Source organism: Sceloporus occidentalis, unplaced genomic scaffold (genome assembly GCF_023333645.1).
Source record: "Sceloporus occidentalis isolate IW3139 unplaced genomic scaffold, rSceOcc1.0.p SCAF_2, whole genome shotgun sequence".
NCBI classification, from domain to species: Eukaryota; Metazoa; Chordata; class Lepidosauria; order Squamata; family Phrynosomatidae; genus Sceloporus; species Sceloporus occidentalis.
The window spans coordinates 71,348,078-71,365,976 of record NW_028316982.1 but is presented as its reverse complement, the minus strand read 5'-3'; the positions used below and the strand labels follow the sequence as shown (position 1 = coordinate 71,365,976).

Here is a 17,899-nt window from a genome sequence, read left to right as displayed (position 1 = left end):
TCTGTTTCATTCAATTCCCTTGTTGTTAGGAGTACAATTTTCTGCTATGTGTCATGCTCATGTGGCATTACTAGCTGGTACTTGCTGCCATATAACATCCTGTAGGCATTATAAAAAGAAGTTAAAAGCTAAAAGAAAGAAAAAAGATCCATACAAATTAAATAAATAAATAACGTTCAGAAGCGTATAACACATTGAATGCTACAGCTGTACAGATTGTGTTTGAAAACATATACATGCAACCTTCAACATATTTCCCAAGGATAATGTCATGGGATTTTTAGCTGATTCATGATACTTTCTGACTTTGATTTTTGATTTAGGTTTTTATTTCAATAACAGTAAAACAATGTGAAGTCGATGGCTTTCATGGCTGGCATCCATAGCTTTTTGTGGGTTTTTCGGGCTATGTGGCCATGTTCTAGAAGAGTTTATTCCTGACATTTTGCCAGCATCTGTGGCTGGCATCTTCAGAGAATGCTCTGAAGATGCCAGCTACAGGTGCTGGCGAAACATCAGAAATAAACTCTTCTAGAACATGGCCACATAGCCCGAAAAACCCACAAAAAACAACAGTAAACAGTTTCTTGATTTGTTCTTTTCCTTTGCATTTAGCTCCACGTGCTGCTGCCTCTAAAACTTCTTCCCTCCCTGGCTATGGAAGAAATGGACTTCATAGGGTAAGCAGACAGGGTTTTTTCACTCACAAAAATGCACAGGGTGTTTGTGTTTGCATGTTTATTATTTGCTTGTACAGAGATATGAGAGCTTTTCTGTTACAGATAATTTTTTCTTGTTTTTGTTGTTCACCCCTCCCCCGCCCCCATTACCCTGGACTTCCAAATGGCCTCGTGTGGGAACTTAGGGGAAAGGAGTAATTAAATGGCCCTGTAAAAATTAAAGTTCACTGATAGGTTAGCTAGAAGTCTTTGGAGAGGGAAAGGTCTCAGTATGATTTTCACCCTCCCACTTTTCTGCAAAGGAATTGCAGTGAGCCTCCCATTGAAGATTTTCACTTTCACAGGACAGATGCTGTTATTTTCCCCACTTGCAAGAACAGATGTTCTATAGAAATTCCAAGAACATATCACTTAGTGATGCAGTTTCCTTTGGAAGATGGATACTGGATGTTTATATATTGAGGTTCATTTATAAAATATATAGGTCAAAGATAAGTGAAAGTAAAGCTTAAAAACTCCAAAAGAACAGAAAAAAGGACTGCTTCGCATCAGGTTTCTAAGAGGTGTGATACTGGCAACCCTCACCATCAAATATTCAATTCAGTTCTTTCTCCATTGTCCCAGTACTCAGTCTCCTAGTATAATACTCTGCTCTGGCATTATCCTGTTCGTAGAAATTTGAAAGAAGACTTGTAAACTATAATAAGCTACTGTTTAAGCCACCTTGAATCCCATTTTGGAAGAAAGGTGGGATAGTAATCCCATAAATAAATAAAATTTTAAGTTCTTTTGTTAAATCAATGACAGCCTTTCTTATGCTATACTGGTGTCAAATGCTTCCATGAATTTCAGTCATTTGGAGAAACACTTAATTGGTGCACATTTTTCTTTATTGCCTACTCAGGGCTGGCCTAAGTTTTTTTTGACAACTACAACAACATCTCTGAAAGTAGACTTATAATGATAGGTTGCTGACCATTTTTACCTGCTAGTATGGACCATAAAACTATTAATTCATTGTAGATTATTTTTGGACCATTACTGTACCCTCTCCATCTCTTTGGGATCTCTCTTATTGCCCATGTCTAGCACATAGGTTTTCTGCTAAGAAACTACAATATAAATCCCGACAACCCTAGTATCCTACTCTACCTTGCTGCTTCTGCTATCATTTTTTGCCTGATGATTTCCACCCCTCTAGATGGTTGACATGACTGTTGATTTCTTCATTTTATAGCCAGTTTCTACAGACTTTGGTCAGTACAACAGTTATGGAGATGTGAGCAGTGCTGCTCGAGGTAAGATTTTAAGAGGTATAGCTTCCTTCTCTACGCTGCTTTGGTTATCAGTTTTTCAGAATGCTCTTGCAGCTATACCTGTGGTCAGACTAAAAGGTTAAGATGTGCTCATATCTTCCTACTGAACACCTGTTTGGGTCTGAACAATACAGATACCTATTCTTATTTCAGATAAATATTTTGATGTGGTTTTTTAGCATACTAAAATTGAGTAAAAATAGAGTTACATGTAATACATGTGTGCATAAATGTGTTCTTACAGTAATTGCTTAATTCTAATTAATTTATGTTTTCAAGTTACAAGTCCTTGGAAATGTAGCCTTTTAAAAAAGTACTAAAGTTAAAACCCATATTATTTGGCATCTTAATGATGTTGTTGTCTCTCCCACTCAATTGTTTTTCAGATTTCCAGGTACAGTACAGATTTTCTACCTTCAAGTAGTGGATGCTCTGAACAACTTCATCAACAACACATTCATTATATTACTCAAGTCTGAATTTCTGCTACAGGGAAGAATTTCTTAGAACATGTTTACTTGCATGTTTTATATCTTGTTAATGTAAACTTGTACTACTTTGGAAAAGGCACAGCTGAGGCATTAGCTTGTTCAAACCAGTTATATGACTTGCTTGGCCAGCTTTCCTTAAATTGGCATTCAATCTGTGGCAGTTCTCTCTTTGGTGGTTTTCTTCTGATTTCTCAGATTTCCAGCCAAAAGGATGTCCAGATGTAAGCCTCCTCTTTCTGAAGCCCTTTCCTCCCCCCTACCCCACCCCATTTTCCAGATATTATTCCCTGACTTTCCCACATATTATTCCCTCATTTTGTATGTGGTTGTGGGCATGGAAGTGAAGATAGCAAGTGACCTTGTACAATACTGACACTTTTAAGGTTCTGTACATTGGCCAATAAAAGGTTTTGTGATCTCTGCCCCCCCCATCCCCATTAACCCTCAGTCTAGAATTCAGAAATTAAATGCTTGCTAAGTCCATCATATGCAACATTTTGATAAACAGGTTATTATGACAAAATCCTGATTGCATTTAAACTGCAAAAGACTTGATAACCAGGCGAAGAACTTTAGCAGTTTTCTGCCTTTGGGACCCTCTGGGGCCAAACAGACTGCCCTAAAAGCCCCCAGAACCACCGAACTACATTGGTGCTGTTTTATTTTAAACAGTGGAGGGTGATCCTATGACCTGGAGGCAGATCCAGTCTTTTCTCCAGAAAAAGGGGATTCATAACCAAAACAAAAACCATCCCTGGTTGGCCAGACAAAAATGTATTACATTAAAAAGAAAATGGGGAGAAGGGCAAAATTGTAGGTGGAGCATAAATAAGTGAGGTGGGATAGACCCTCTTGACAGGCTAGATCTGTGTCAATATTGGGTCAACATTACCCACCATTGGAGGATGAATATTGGATACTGAGGACACCTAGGGAAGACTGTCTGGCTAACCAATTATGGAGAAAGAAAGCTGGATTAGACAGAGATTTTGTTTGCTCTTTTCTTACATACTAGGGATCAGAAACTGTCTCTTAAATTTCTACTGAATCCTAACTTTTAGTGCTTTTGTTGGAACCCACTGAAGACATCTTAACTTAAAAAAAACCAACTGTGTAGCATCAGTAAGGAGAGATAAATGATAAGGAAGTAGGTAGGCTCTGGTGCCATATCATAAACTTGTGAGATGTTAAAGCAGTAAATAATAATAGTATTCAGTTGGCTGATTCAAAGGTCAAAATCTCAAGTATGAATTCATGTCCATATTCACCATGAATGCCTTTACCCTATTTATGTATGTCTGTGTGCATGTAACCTGTGTGTTTGATGTCTACCTATATCTGATACAGTCCCTCCCAGATGGTCATGTCCTTGGAATGCGAATGGACCGAGGAGTGTCTATGCCTAACATGTTGGAACCAAAGGCAAGTGCAGATATTATTCACTTTGCTTTAAGACAATAATAGTTCTCCTTTATAGAATGATAATAATGTATGATTAAAATTGTATTTTCATCTTTGACCTTTTTTGTTTTTGTTTTGAGGAATGCCTTATATACCTGCCTTCTGTTGGTATGGAACCCAAGATGTGCTTCCTTGTTTGTCACTAGCCACAGGACTAGAGTAGATAACATAATAGGTAGGCTAGACATCAGTGGACAATGTGAATTTAAAATTAGTAAACTAATTAGCTCCGTGTCCTTCAAACTCAGATTCGTCCCCGCAAGCATCTGACAAAAAATAGAAATCCATTTGGAATAATTTGGACATTGTGTAATGTGCAACCAGGTGGATACAATGGCAAGATGGCAGCAGCCACTGGTGATGACAACACTGGTGACCAAGAAGGTCATGGGCCATTGATAATCACAACATCAGATATAGTGCATCAAAAGTAGTAAATGAGAAAATGTATTACTCTTTGTAGTGTGTATGTGGAAGTCAACACAGCACAAAGGAAATGGGAAGAAAATACTCTATTGGCCAGGATCCTTTGGTGTTTGAGTAGTACTTGAGGTCCATCTTATCCATTTGCTAAAAAGGTGATAAACACAGTCAACTCCAATGATAGCAGGAATTGATTTCTATTTTCTGTCAGATGCTTAGGAGACGGCTGAGTTTGAAGGACACAGAGCTGCTTGAGGTTTACTAATTTTAAGTTCACACTGTCCACTGATGAAGAAAAAAGCAGAACTGGGCTCACATAGGAGCTTATCATTTTACATTCTTAAAACTAGGTTGTTTTAAATGTGGTCTCTGCCTCTTATTGCATTTTGGGGTTTGTAGTTCAGTGAGGTTTAAGAGCTCTCTGGCTGAATATTCTAAATGTCCCTTCCTAAACTACAACAGGAGGCAGGGACCGCATTTAAAGCGACCTAGCCCCCTTTTAAGAGTGCAAAGGATAAGCTCCATAGTCTGTTGTGGCTGTCACAAGTGTTCCTCACAGAAGATTTTCATGCCTGGCTCCATCCCTGGGCAAACATGGCTCAAAGATCCTTAAAAGGTGGAGGAAGCACGCGTGCCTCAATTGCCAGGGAATCGTCGCTCCCGCTAGTGTCCCTGAATCATTGCAAGGGGAGCGGATTTCCTATGAAAGCAAAGTTTGTGTGCATAGGAAATCCACTCCCCAGGAACAGTTCAGGGACACTAAGGAGGGAGCAACAATTCCCTGATGATTGAGGAACTGCACCTGGCTTCCAGACACATGTGCTTCCTCCACCTTTTAAGGACGTTTGAGCCACATTTGACCAGCGATGGAGCCAGGTATGGAAATCTTCATAGATACGCTATAACTCCAAAGAACTGTAATTGCCATTGAGAAGCCAAGCAAAAAAGTTTCAGAAATACTTTTAAGAAGAATAAATATAATGATGTGCTGAGACTATAACTGAGCAGTGGTAGGATAATGCTCTGGAGTTGAGAGCACTATCCTAGCATTGCTTGGCATGTTATTAACATTCATCTTATAAACAACTTTCAAACTTTCTGGCAGAAAGTATAGCATAATCAAGGCAAAGTACAATTTTATATCCCGAGGCAAAGCTTTTTGGATTTCTCTGGGGAAATGTAATGATCGGTTAAAAAAAATCAGCTGATATATTTTCTTACTGTGATATATAGAAGCATTCACTTAAAGCTATATGCCTGATTTTTTAAAAAAATTAAATCAAAATTAGATGTGAGAACCCTGACTGATGTTGGACTCAAACTAAACATTTTGAAAATCACTCAATGTATCATGCATGGCTTTGTTAGATATATAAAATGGGTTCAAGGCTTCAAAAATGTCCACAATGTTCTGTTGATTTTGGCTGTTTTGTTATAAAACTGTATTTTTGTTTCATGCTGCACTGTAAAACATAAGAGTAATGTAATTAAAGTCATATAGTGGAATGAACTGTAAACCTGCCGGATTCTACTACCAATCCTCTTCTGTATATATTTATACCTTACATAATTGGTTATAATAAATTAAGTGATATATGTTTATTGTTGACTGAATCTTCTTTATTGCACTTCTGAAATGGTTATTTCTTATAGTAGATAATGAAACAACTAATATAGGCCTACATCCAGTTGTTAGACCCAACTAGAGTAGAGCCTGAATCAATGAAATTTATATAAATATTGATGTAACTGCATTTACATTGATTCAATAGGTCTGCTCAAGTTGGAACTATCAATTAGATGTAAGCCAACGATTCAGTCGGTTCCCAAAATTTGATGGATAGTTCAAAAATAATCTGAAGTGTCTTCAGGGGTATGAACACTGGTCTAGAATGGCTGTGATTCTATTCACAGAAGTCAGTTATTTCAAAGTATATCAGAAGCAGTCCTCAGTTTCCAGGCATCCTCTATTGAAAGGCAATCTGATCCTGTCCAGTTTAAACATAAAGAACCAATTGGAAGGAAGAGCAGAAGCCTTTATGGGTATTTTAAGGACCTTGTTCTCCCTTTCAATTGGTTCCTTATATTTTTTTTAGTATTTGGACTGAAGAGTGAACAGACAAACAGGGCCATCTTTGGTGAGATAACTAAATTATTTCCAGATTTGTCTCTACATAAAAATAAGTATACACACATTTAATGTAAGTCTATACACTCTTTTGGTGATGTATTTTCTCCTCTTTAACGATGCTTAAACGATCACCTAATCACTGATATTTTAAACACAGACCAATGTATCTTAAAGTAGAATATCCATTTCCTACTACTTACAGTGTTTGTTAGGTCAGTGGTGGCTCATGGACACAGTCGGTGGGAGCACCTCACCATATGGATAGTAAAATGCAAAACCTCTAGCTCAGTCCACTGAAGTCCACAAAACTCTTCCTTCCATGGAAGATCCTTCAATTATCAATCATGCCCCCTCTCAGTAACCTCCACAGAATGTGATGCATCAGGAGCAAATAGTAAGAAAGAGGTCTATAAAGTAAATAACCCTAGACTACTCGAGCAAAGAAGCTGTGTTATATACTACATGATCAACTTCAAGAAATTTGGGGCTTACACTGTTAGAATCTTGGAATTCAGCTAAGATTATAGCCTTAAAATATGCAGAATAATGGCAGAATAATGAATTTAATGGTTTTTTTCCTAATTGTTGAATGTGATAAAAATAAGTTTTGTTCATCAGGTAGTTTTTCTAAAGGAAGTAATTTTGATTTAAGCATTGATAAACATTTTACAAGGTTTTTTCAGTTTAAAGGAATGGGGCAGGATATCCTCAACCAATTAAAAGATGATTCTGGAAGATCACAGTTTCAGAGGCTCTGATGCATCTCAACATTTGCAGGATTATAGTGTAGTAGATCCATTAGCTGGGTCACATAAAATAAAACAAAGCAACGTGATATATCTTAACATTTGCAGGATTGTAAAGTGCAGTAGATACATTAAAAACAAAACAAAGCAAGAACTTTGCATGTGGATTCATGTGCAGAGAGGTCAAAACAGAAAATGCCTTTTGTACACATATGTAGGTTACTGTGCTTGTTCAGGTCTCTAGGGCTTCAACTAGTCAACTGTGCAGTCAACAAACTTCTGAAAGGGGCAGAAGACTGAACAGAGGGGCAAATCAAAAGCCACACATAGCCCAATGTACTTTTGAATATCCCTAGCATCAGTTGATTCATATGGTTACTGTGGCACATTTCTGAGCATCTGGTGAATCCAACTTATATGATCCAAGTAATTTATCATATATTCAAGACTCGTAGGGACTGTAGCACATTAAATGTGGTGAAACAAAATACATATACAATCCATTTTACATAACCTCCTTAAATAATCTTAAGTATGTTTATTCAGAAGGCAATTGTGTCCAATGAGCCTTATCCCCTAGTAAGAGCATATAGAATTATGGTTTTAATACTCATCCAAGGAGACTAAAAAGAAACAAGAAAAGTTGCCATTTTGTGACGGTCTACAGTATTTTCAGACCCCAGTGATAATTCTAAAGTATCGCTGAGTATAAAATGTGGATGTCAACACAGGTGTTTGTGTGTACAGAATCCAAGGTATTTCCAACAACTAGAGCCAGAGATCACTTGTTCACATGAGCTGGAATATTTTCTTTGCATACCTTAACCCTCTTTCAAAAATAGTTTCTAAAATTTTTGATCCTTACAATACCATTTTTGTTTTTTAAAACAAAAATAATTCCATAACTGTGTCTGAAATGCATATATATTGTTTATGAAATGTCTGCTTTGTAGATCTAGTTTTGCTTGGATTCTGCAACAAAATGGGGGGGGGGGGGCAGATTAAAATATCCCCTCTGCCTGATGGCAGGTTAACCACATAGCCCTCGCTGGGCTATAACGTATCTTATAAAGAGGCAGCATCTGAAATTTAATGTAAAGTCATTACAACAGATGAAATCAAGGTGTCTTATAACAGTTAAAAGGGTAAGCCAGCAATATAAGACTGCATGTACACTTTATAGGATATAGTCGTTATCCATTAGATTCTTAGGCCCACTCTAGTCTCAGCTAAAGTAGACTCACTGAATCTTAATGGTAAATCAGCAATTATGTCAATCCAGTTTATTTAATGGGTCTACTTTATTTGAGCTTGGCAATGGAACTTAGGCATCAGCAGTTAAAGAAATGCAACCATGTATTTATAATATACTGATGCAGTGCAATTTTATGCATATTTACTCCGTCCGAGGTAAGTCGTATTCAATTCAGTAAGATTTACTTCTAAGTACATAGGAGATTATCAGATGGGGGAAACTGGGGAAGAAAAAGGCATACTCCCAGCAAAATTGCTCTATAAAATCATTCTGATAAATATATGCAATTTGTTAAGTTTTACATATGCATCCCTGGTCATCTACCTTTTATAATACTTGTGCTGTTTTAATGCTTACCTGATCTTCTAATTGAGAAACAATAGATAGGATTCTGAGTAACTCAGAGGTAAAACAACAACACTGAACCAAGTGGCTGTGATGAATAAGTGGATATCACAAAAAGTGGATGTATTTATTTTCTTAAAAGAGACTCAAACAGAGTTGAAGAGGGGAATGCTAAGGAAAAAGAAATAGTGAATATTTACCCAGACTGAATGTTATACCTTTTAAGGAAATAAAAAAAACACTAAAAGCAGAGTGTCTGTCTATGATAGGGAACAGAAAGATGGGCACTGTCTGCCACATCTTTATATTAAACACAGTGTCACTTTGTTAAAAAGCACACTGGTGAAGACATCATCCTAATCACAGGAGTTAATTTTTTATATATAACAATAAAACAAGTCTGGAAAAATGTGCACTTTGTATTATTGCAATCCTTTAGTGAACTTGCAGATGCTTTCCAACAATGACCACATTATGCTTGTGAGCTTAATGATGTCTTTCTGTGGCACTATAAATTCTACATAAATGTGTCTTCTATATCACTAACAGATATTCCCATATGAAATGCTGATGGTGACCAACAGAGGGCGAAATAAAATTCTAAGAGAAGTGGACAGAACCAGGCTGGAAGTAAGAAGATCTTTGTTAACAAAGCAAAGTACAGTTTGAGTCTCCCTAATCTGAAATGCTTTGGTCCTGAAGTGTTTTGGATTTCGGGTTGTTGTTTTTTTCTTTGTATTTTGAATTTTGGAATATTTGCATATACATAATGAAATATCTTGGAAATGGGACCCAAGTCTAAACATGAAATTAATTTATTTTTCATATGCACCTAATACACATGGCCCAAAGGTAATTTTATATATAATATTTTTAATAATTTTGTGCATGAAACAAAGTTTGTGTATATAGAAAACATCTGAAAACAAAGGTGTCACTATCTCAACAATGTTGGATTTTGCAATATTTTGGATAAGGGATACTCAATCTGTAGTGAGGTGGCTGTGACAAATAAGTGGATGTTATTTATTGCTCTTTCTTTTAAGCCTTTGCAGATATATAGCATTCTTCTGCTTTTTTTAAAGGATCTCTAGAATGGAAGCAGCCATTCTAGAGATTAATGAAAAGCAGTAATATAATAACTTCTCTCCCTTTTTTCAAAAAATGTACTACCCATTGTATGTATTTAGTATTTTTATTGTTTGTTTCTGATAGGTTGATAAGTTTACTTATTCAGTAAACTTTTACTTACTTTGTTACTTATTCTAGGATGGAGAGATTTGTAAGTTAACAGAAACTGGCCTTATGTTCATTTAAAAGGAATGGTTTAGTAAAAACAAAAAAGTTTATTGTTTTAAACCTGTATGTGTCTACCCAGAAGCAAATTCTGTGAGATTTAACACGAGGTAGATGTGTACAGGCTTATGTGAGCTGAAATCCAAACCATCTGGAATGCCAAAGTTGATAATTGCTTAGCTATCCCATGGTCCTTTACTCTAATTCTAAATAGCTTACTGAGGCCCGGTACAGATGAGCAAAAATCACCGTCCTGCAGGCAGGGTGAGGGCTGAGCATCCCCACGCTCACAGGCCTCCCTGCACTGCCCGGGTGCCATCTTGATGCACGCCGATGATAACATCCCTTTGGTGCAGCACCCAAACAGCGCAGTGCCAAAGGGGCATGATCAAACTGCCCGTCAGTGGCTATGGTGCCGCTTCGCAGGCAAGAAAAGGAGCCAGAAAAACTGCCTCCTTCTTGTCCTCTGCGGAGGCTGGATCGATGCCATGGTGTGCATTTGCCGCAGCACCAATCCGGGGCAGAAAGGGGCGGAGTCTTGCCGTCTCTTCCTGCCCATTTGTACAGGGCCTGAGTTTCTTATTATAGTCATATATTTTTTAATTCCTTCCAGACATTAGCCTTAAACTGGTGGGTCAGGACCCCACCATTGGACCATAGCCTGATTTAATAGGGATTGCAAAAGCAGCACCACCCCAATATAAGTATCTGGTTTTAAAAAGATGACTAAAAATGGCTCCTACTCCTTAAATGTATGTTTATGAGAAAAGTGATCTGCAATGGCTGAAGGTATCTGTTGTAGGATACAGTGTTCTTGTTTTATACCTTGAGACTGACTGCTGTCCTTTTTCTTGTTTTTCTGTAGCGTCACTTAGCACCTGAGGTTTTTCAAGAAATATTTGGCATGACGATACAGGAGTTTGATAAGTTACCTCTCTGGCGACGCAATGATATGAAGAAGAAAGCCAAACTCTTCTGAATCACTCTATACCTTTGAAGGAGAAAATATCACATATAGGATAATGTATTATACTTCAGTCCAGACAATTTTTGCAGAGCAAAAGCTTAAGGAGGAAAAAAGGGAAAATCTGAAAAAGGCACTTTTCAATGCCTTGAGATTGTGCAAAGGGCCTGTTGAGCTTGTCACAATGCTGTGGCACAAAAGTGTCTGTATTCAAAACCTCAGCAGTGGTTTTTTTGCATTACAAAATTTTAACATGACATATATACATAATGTGAAGCTGCTCTGCCTTCCCTATGTTCTCTCCACTTTTATGGTCAAAGGACACTTTATTGATAGAGCCAGGAAGTGCCCATAGGACTCCAACCCAAAATTATCTAGTCATGGTTTCCCTAAGGAATGAATGAAAGTATTCTGTAGCTAAGGAAAGACTCTTGTGTAAGTATATCTATCTTTTGGGTGCAGCCATTACAATTAATTGGCATTGTTTCCAATCTGCCTCTCCGTCGGGAGAGGCGGGACAATATAAATAAAACCTATTATTATTTTTCCAGTACCCATCAACAAAGCAGGTTGCTGAGTTGGCTTTGCTCTGCTCTGCTGCATACCTGCATTTCTGAGAGCAAACTCCTAGTTTCTACTTGCACATATCTGCCAGTGAATTGCTGTGTTTAATCTTCCCTCCTCCATTTTCACCCCTGCTTTGCTTAATATAGTTCTTGCTTCAAGCCAGGTCATTGAAAGTTAACAAGATCAGCAAGCAAGTGGGGAAAAGAGGGAGCTAGTTTTCTAGTACTGATGTGACAAAAGTGTTTCAACAGTTATTTCAGAAATAAGCCAGAACAAAATGCAAACTTGGGCTTAATTTAGAGGCTGTCTTTGATGTGTGACAGTCACCATGGCATGATCTGGACCACAGGCAGCCCTAGTAATGTTTCCAAAGAAACATGCAAGTTGATGCACTTATGTCACTGCTTGTCATATTGTCATAGGGTTTAGTGTTGGTGGCATGAGAAGTAAGCATGCCATCATGGCATCACTCTTGCAGTGAGGGCTGCATTTTCCAGGTATGAATAGTATGAGGTTGGACCAGATTTTGCCAAAACAAATCCCATTCCGGCAAAGGAAGCACTTGAATCAGAACAAAATTTGTTGAAAAACACAGATAGTATTGGCATAATTTGCTGGCCCACTCCACTGGTGAACTTGGATGACAAGGAAATGATGTTTAAACTATTTTAGAGAGGAGATGGTACAAAGCTCCTCCTGCCAGGCTCTGCTGCTAAAAAGGGTCAGACCCAACCACTGTCTTGTGTATGCACTGATGACACTGCACAATATATCAACTTAAGCAACTTTTGGTTTGTTTTTATTGATAGCCTCATTCTTTGGAGAAAGAGACTTGCATTTGATTTCCTTTTAATATTACAAAGCTGTAGCCTAGGTATTTTCTTCATTTATCCTCAGTGCCTAGAAGAAGGAGCACCTAGGACAGTTTCTGAATCTCATTCTGCTACACACAGTCTTTTCCCAGAGTGTCTTGTTTGAAGAAATGTCTTCCCTGTAGCTGAACTGCTTGAAGGATAGTACATGTTCTACTCAGATATGAACACACAGAACCTATTTTAACAGAATCTGGAGCTGCTTCTTGCCAAAAATAAGACACCCTGATATCTGTGACTCTGAGTGATGATTGCCACCATTTAAAGTTTTACTGATTTTCAGTTGAATATACAGATTTTATAATAATGCTTCGCTTAGTGCAATCCTGTACCTTGACTTTGAATACTGTGGGGTTTATTTCTGTGAGGCTTACTTCAGGTCAAGGCAAGATAGCGGCCTAGTGACCATAAGGTTTACAAGAGAATTTTTAACACTGTCTGATCTTATATTCCAGAGATAACCACAGGTGAATAAACATAGCCATTTGATGATGGTAAGTGTTCATGCAAGCACTTGGTAAGCTGAATTCATTACAGATGACCAAATTATACTTCAGTAACTTCTTCTACTCTTGACTGTGTATGTTTATCTTCCTAAGAGATAAAGTAGTATTTTATACATCTGTGTCTGATGTGTACAGTGCACCCTTCCCTTACGCGGGGTATCCAGACCCCTCCTCCCTGCATAAGGGAAGTACCATGTATGCTGGAGGCCCATTAAACACAAAGAGGGTTGTACCTGTGGCATGCACACCATTGCCTCTTCTGGTGTGCGGCTTCCAGTATATGACATGGGCACACTGTATAAGGCAGTGCAAGTAAATTGCATGATAAAAGTGTTTGTAAGCAGGAGCCTTCCCCACCCTGGTGTCTACCTGATGAGTTACAACTACAGTTGCCACCATTTCCAGCTAGCATAGTTATTGGCTGCAACAGAATTTCCATAATATCTTAGCAAGAGGCAGTGAACGTCTTTTCATATTTGCATACTGCAACTCTAGGAAGGAGCAGAGAGATAAACATTCTCCCAATCACTTAGCAAAATAGTACTGTTGGCCAGCTTACTAAGTGGTTACATGGTCAATTACTGCCTGGCAAATAGTCATGTGTATTCACTCTGTGGCTGGGAAGTGGTATCTCATTAACAGAACAGTCATGCACTGTGGAAAGCCACACTTCTTGCCCTTTCTAATTCTGCCATTTGCCCCAAATTACACTGTCACTTAAAACAAATTGTAACAGAATTAAGGGGCTTAAAGAAACCTCCAAACTGAAATGCATAACTGTGTTTCATTGCTAATAATATACTTTATTATTAATTACTTGGGTTGACCTTTCTATTCATATTAGCTGCCAATTATGTTCAAAAGGTTATTCTGGATTGATATTTATAATGGACCATGCTCTTTGGAGTTCTTTAGAGCAAACATTGGACTGGAAGCCCACAAAAAAATATATTGACTTCTTTCTTCCTGTGCATGCCAGGTCCATTGCAACCCCATCTATTGTCTCTGTGGTTTGGCACCCTTTCTGATTTGCCTTCCCTTGGTGTTACTGCTCTTGTGCTATGAGCTCTGGTAGACATTTCTGTCTGACCCACAGAAAGGGATGAGGGTAGCATGTCCTGCCTGTAATTAAAGAAATTAGCCAAGCTCCAACATCAACAGCTGACATCAACCCTGTTTGTGCATCCTGTGCTCAGCAATTGGGAGGGTTGTTTTTTTCCAAGGCATGGTATCCATTCCCTTTTGCATCTCCTACTTCAACCATGCTTCTTTCAGCTGAGCAGTTGAGATGTTAAAGTGTAGGTGTATGACTTTTTGCATGGTCGCTGCTTGAAAACATTCTATGTAGTGCTATGACCATGTAAGGAGCAGATCATTTGTAGGCTCCAGCCACATGGAATGTCAAGTCCTACCACAGCCTTTCATTCTTCCACATAATTCTTGGATCCTTCCTCAGTTTCTCTCCTCCATTTAACTTTACCACAATTCCTACATTGGCTAATCCAGAATTAATTCTTCTTTTTAACTTTGAGAAAAGTGGGATGGTCCTTGGGCATTGTGAAATTTGTAAGGCAGTGCTACCCAAAGTGGTGGTCCCTGGGTTGGTGCCAATCCAAGAGCCATTGGCTGCCAGTCCTAGTACACTGGAAAAAATAATTTTGCCCACCTCAGGTAACATGAAACACAATTGTAAGACATACAGAATTTGGAACCTTCTCCATTAATAGAAATGGCTAATTCATTGTACCTTGATGTCTTTCGTATACTTTGTCAGTAGAGGAGAAATTATGTAATATGGAAACCATTGACTGTTTTCCTTTTCAAAGACAAATGAATTTGATCATTCTTTAGTAACTAGTAGTTTCCAGTATGGTGTAGGAAGCAATGTGGTATAGTGGTTTGAATGTTAGACTAGAACTCTGTGAGAACAGGGTTTGAATCAGCCATGAAAACCCATTGAGTGACCTTGGGTAAGTCACCCTTTCATCCCTTCTGAACAAATCTTTCCAATAAACCTTTAGATAGGTTATCCTTGGTTTGCCATAAGTCAGAAATGTCTTGAAGGCACTCAACAACAAAGGTATAATTCTGGCAAATAGTACCGTTCTCAGGTGAAAGCCTGGAAGCTCTGGAGGTGACCACTCCTAGAATTACCCAATCGTGACTATTATAAACCACACGTGGAGTTGTAAATGACTTTCCACACATTCAGAGAGGAGAGCATAGTTTGTATGTGTGTATCCATACTTTTTTTTTAAAATGTGTGTGTGTGTAAAGGCATTTTAATGCAAACTGAAATATGTATTTTAGGTCATCACAAATCACCTTTGAGGATTCCTTGCCTAAGAAACCACTATGAAATGCATGGTGTCACCATAAGTTAATGGGCAACTTGAAGGCACATGGAATTTTTTTTAAAAAAACACACATGAATTTTTTTTCTGATGGAAAAGCTGATACAGCAGAATAGTAATGGTAGGCAAATTACCTCTGCTCCCTATCAGTCATTGTACATGTCAAAACCACAATTCTTTTTAAAAAGAGAGGAAGAGAAGAGAAGCACTAATGTGATCTACAGTCATGGAGCCAAACACTATTGTTTCATGCTTTCCAAAAGCAAGATTTTTCTGTGGACAAAAGCAAAATAGAAGAATCACATGGGAAAACATGGGTGTAATGATTTGATGGCTGAGTTAAGATGTCCCATAAAAAGTGAATGTTCAAACAAGGCTATTCTAATGTAAACACTTACAGACATTATCCATATATAACTCCTGGACTCTGTTGTGGTGGAATCAATGCTCAGAGACCACCCATTTGAAATGAAAATACTTCATCACCTCCAGTGAGGTAGGTGCTCAATTCCTAATGGTGCTTAACTATGGGGTCGTTTTTTCTGCCCACTCTTCTCTTGAAGATCTCTACTGCTTGTTCCAAAAGGTAGCCTTAGAAAAACATGCTGAATATCTTCCTCACCTTTTTTTCACTTTCAAAATATGCCATCTTCTGTACCAGAGAAAAAGAATTAACTGGTGTTGCTTTTTGCTAGTATAGGGATTCTATGAACAGGGAAAGTGGATTTCTGTCTGATGGAATACAGCAATTGAAAGTACAAAATCTCTTTCTGGGAAAGTGATGACAACTCTACATAGGCCCTTCTATCAAGACCTGCCTTTGAAAGCTGGCCAAATAAGTATAGTATAAATCCTAGTCAAAAATATAGAGATACTTTGATTTCCCCCCCCCCCCCCCCAGTAGCATTGTGAATTCCTTCATTGTGCAATTTTTTTAACAGGAAGGAACCAATAAGTTTATTGTTTCCTTTTTAATGCATTCATCCATGTGTGAAAATGATGACACTGCATGAGTTTGTTCATTATTTTACCAGTAGCATCCATCAAAATACATTAACATGAACAGGAGTTTTTGGTAATTAAAACCATGGGATACAGCAATGTGAATTCGTGACAAATTTCTGTTGCTCTTAATGGCAATTTTGCACTCAAGTCTATTTCTTTAGGGGTAACATTCAGTGTATTAATTTGGACAATCTTTTCAAGGCATTTGGTGAATCAAATGAAAACGGTCAAATTTTGATGTCAGTTCCATGAACTTTAATGGAATATTATAATTTTATGTTATTTTGCAACCAGAAAGACCAGAAAAGAGCCTTTACCACAGGGCTGGGCAACTGTGGTCCTCATATTGCTCTTGGCTTACACTTCTCACTAGTCCTAGCAATCATAGCCAAAGTTGAGGGATTATGGGAATGGTCATCCAAATGCATCTGGCTACAGTTCTCCACTCTGCTTTATCAACTACTGTTTATTCTTTTTGTTGTTAATGACGAGAGCCAGTGTGGCGTAGTGGTTTGAGTGTTGGACTGTGACTCTGGAGATCAGGGTTCAATTTCCAGCTTGGCCATGAAACCCACTGGCTGATCATGAGCAAGTCACATGCTCTCAGCCTCAGGGGAAGACTTCCTCTGAACAAATCTTGCCAAGAAAACTGCATGATAGGGTTGCTTTAGGATCAACATAAGTCGGAAATGACTTGAAGGCACACAACAACATCAACATTGTTAACGACACCATTGTACACATTGCTGACAACCCTTATAGCGAGGGAGCCTTACTGCTGTATGGTAGGAAGATCACATTAGTGAGTTAGATTCTGCTTCACTTTTATTAGTTTTTTTAACTACAAGATGTTTACATGTTCCCTGACCAACCCTGTTCCAGAAGCAAGAAAAAGTAGCCTTTTTCAGATTATTTCCCTTTTGTTAGTCCCCCCCCCCCTTTTGTTGTGGGACAGCTCCGATTGGGAGCCTCTGTTGTTTTTAAAAAGATCACCAATGCCTGTCTATACAGTTAAGTATGCTTTTCTGCAAAACCAAACATTGGCCATCACAGCTGTTCATCTTTACTTCCACGATGCAAACATCACCCGACCACCCCAATGCCACTATAATCTACATCACTGTTGTATTCAAACCAAGTAAACGAATAAAGTTTTGAACTTTATTTATCTCTTTGGCTGCTTGCTTCATTCTTTTTGTGGCTTCACATTTCCAAACTCCTGATTATAATGCAAATTTTGTTGTAATGAACAATACATCTTGGGAACCAAGGTTCAACTTGTGATTTAAAAAATCCCTCCCCTTCCCCAGAAAAACTGTTGGAGGGCTATTCTTGGTGAAGAGATACCTGTTTTGTCTTCAGGCTCAGGTTCCCTTACTGGAATGTTTATAGAGAAGTTAGTTAAATTGTTTTGAACCAAGGTAAAGATAAAGGTAGTCCCTTGACATGAATGTCTAGTCGTAACTGACTGTAGGGGATGGTGCTCA

General features: G+C 38.2%; 1 protein-coding gene across 26 annotated transcripts in view; it reads left to right on the top strand.

Moving 5' to 3' along the window:
- Nucleotides 1–17,580, top strand: part of ABLIM1 (actin binding LIM protein 1) — a 295,489-nt gene extending 277,909 nt beyond the window's left edge. For 24 of the 26 annotated variants that reach the window (XM_089509974.1, XM_089509970.1, XM_089509968.1 and 21 more), the window contains 3 exons: nucleotides 616–680; nucleotides 1,918–1,978; nucleotides 2,383–3,838. In XM_089509974.1, coding sequence (XP_089366100.1) covers nucleotides 616–680; nucleotides 1,918–1,978; nucleotides 2,383–2,420 — 164 coding nt within the window. In that variant the 3' untranslated portion in view covers nucleotides 2,421–3,838. Of the gene's footprint in view, nucleotides 1–615; nucleotides 681–1,917; nucleotides 1,979–2,382; nucleotides 3,910–9,397; nucleotides 9,479–11,009 lie in introns of those variants that run through there. The other 2 variants (XM_089509977.1, XR_016280053.1) reach the window with 2 other exon arrangements.
- The last annotated feature ends 319 nt before the right edge of the window (nucleotides 17,581–17,899 follow it).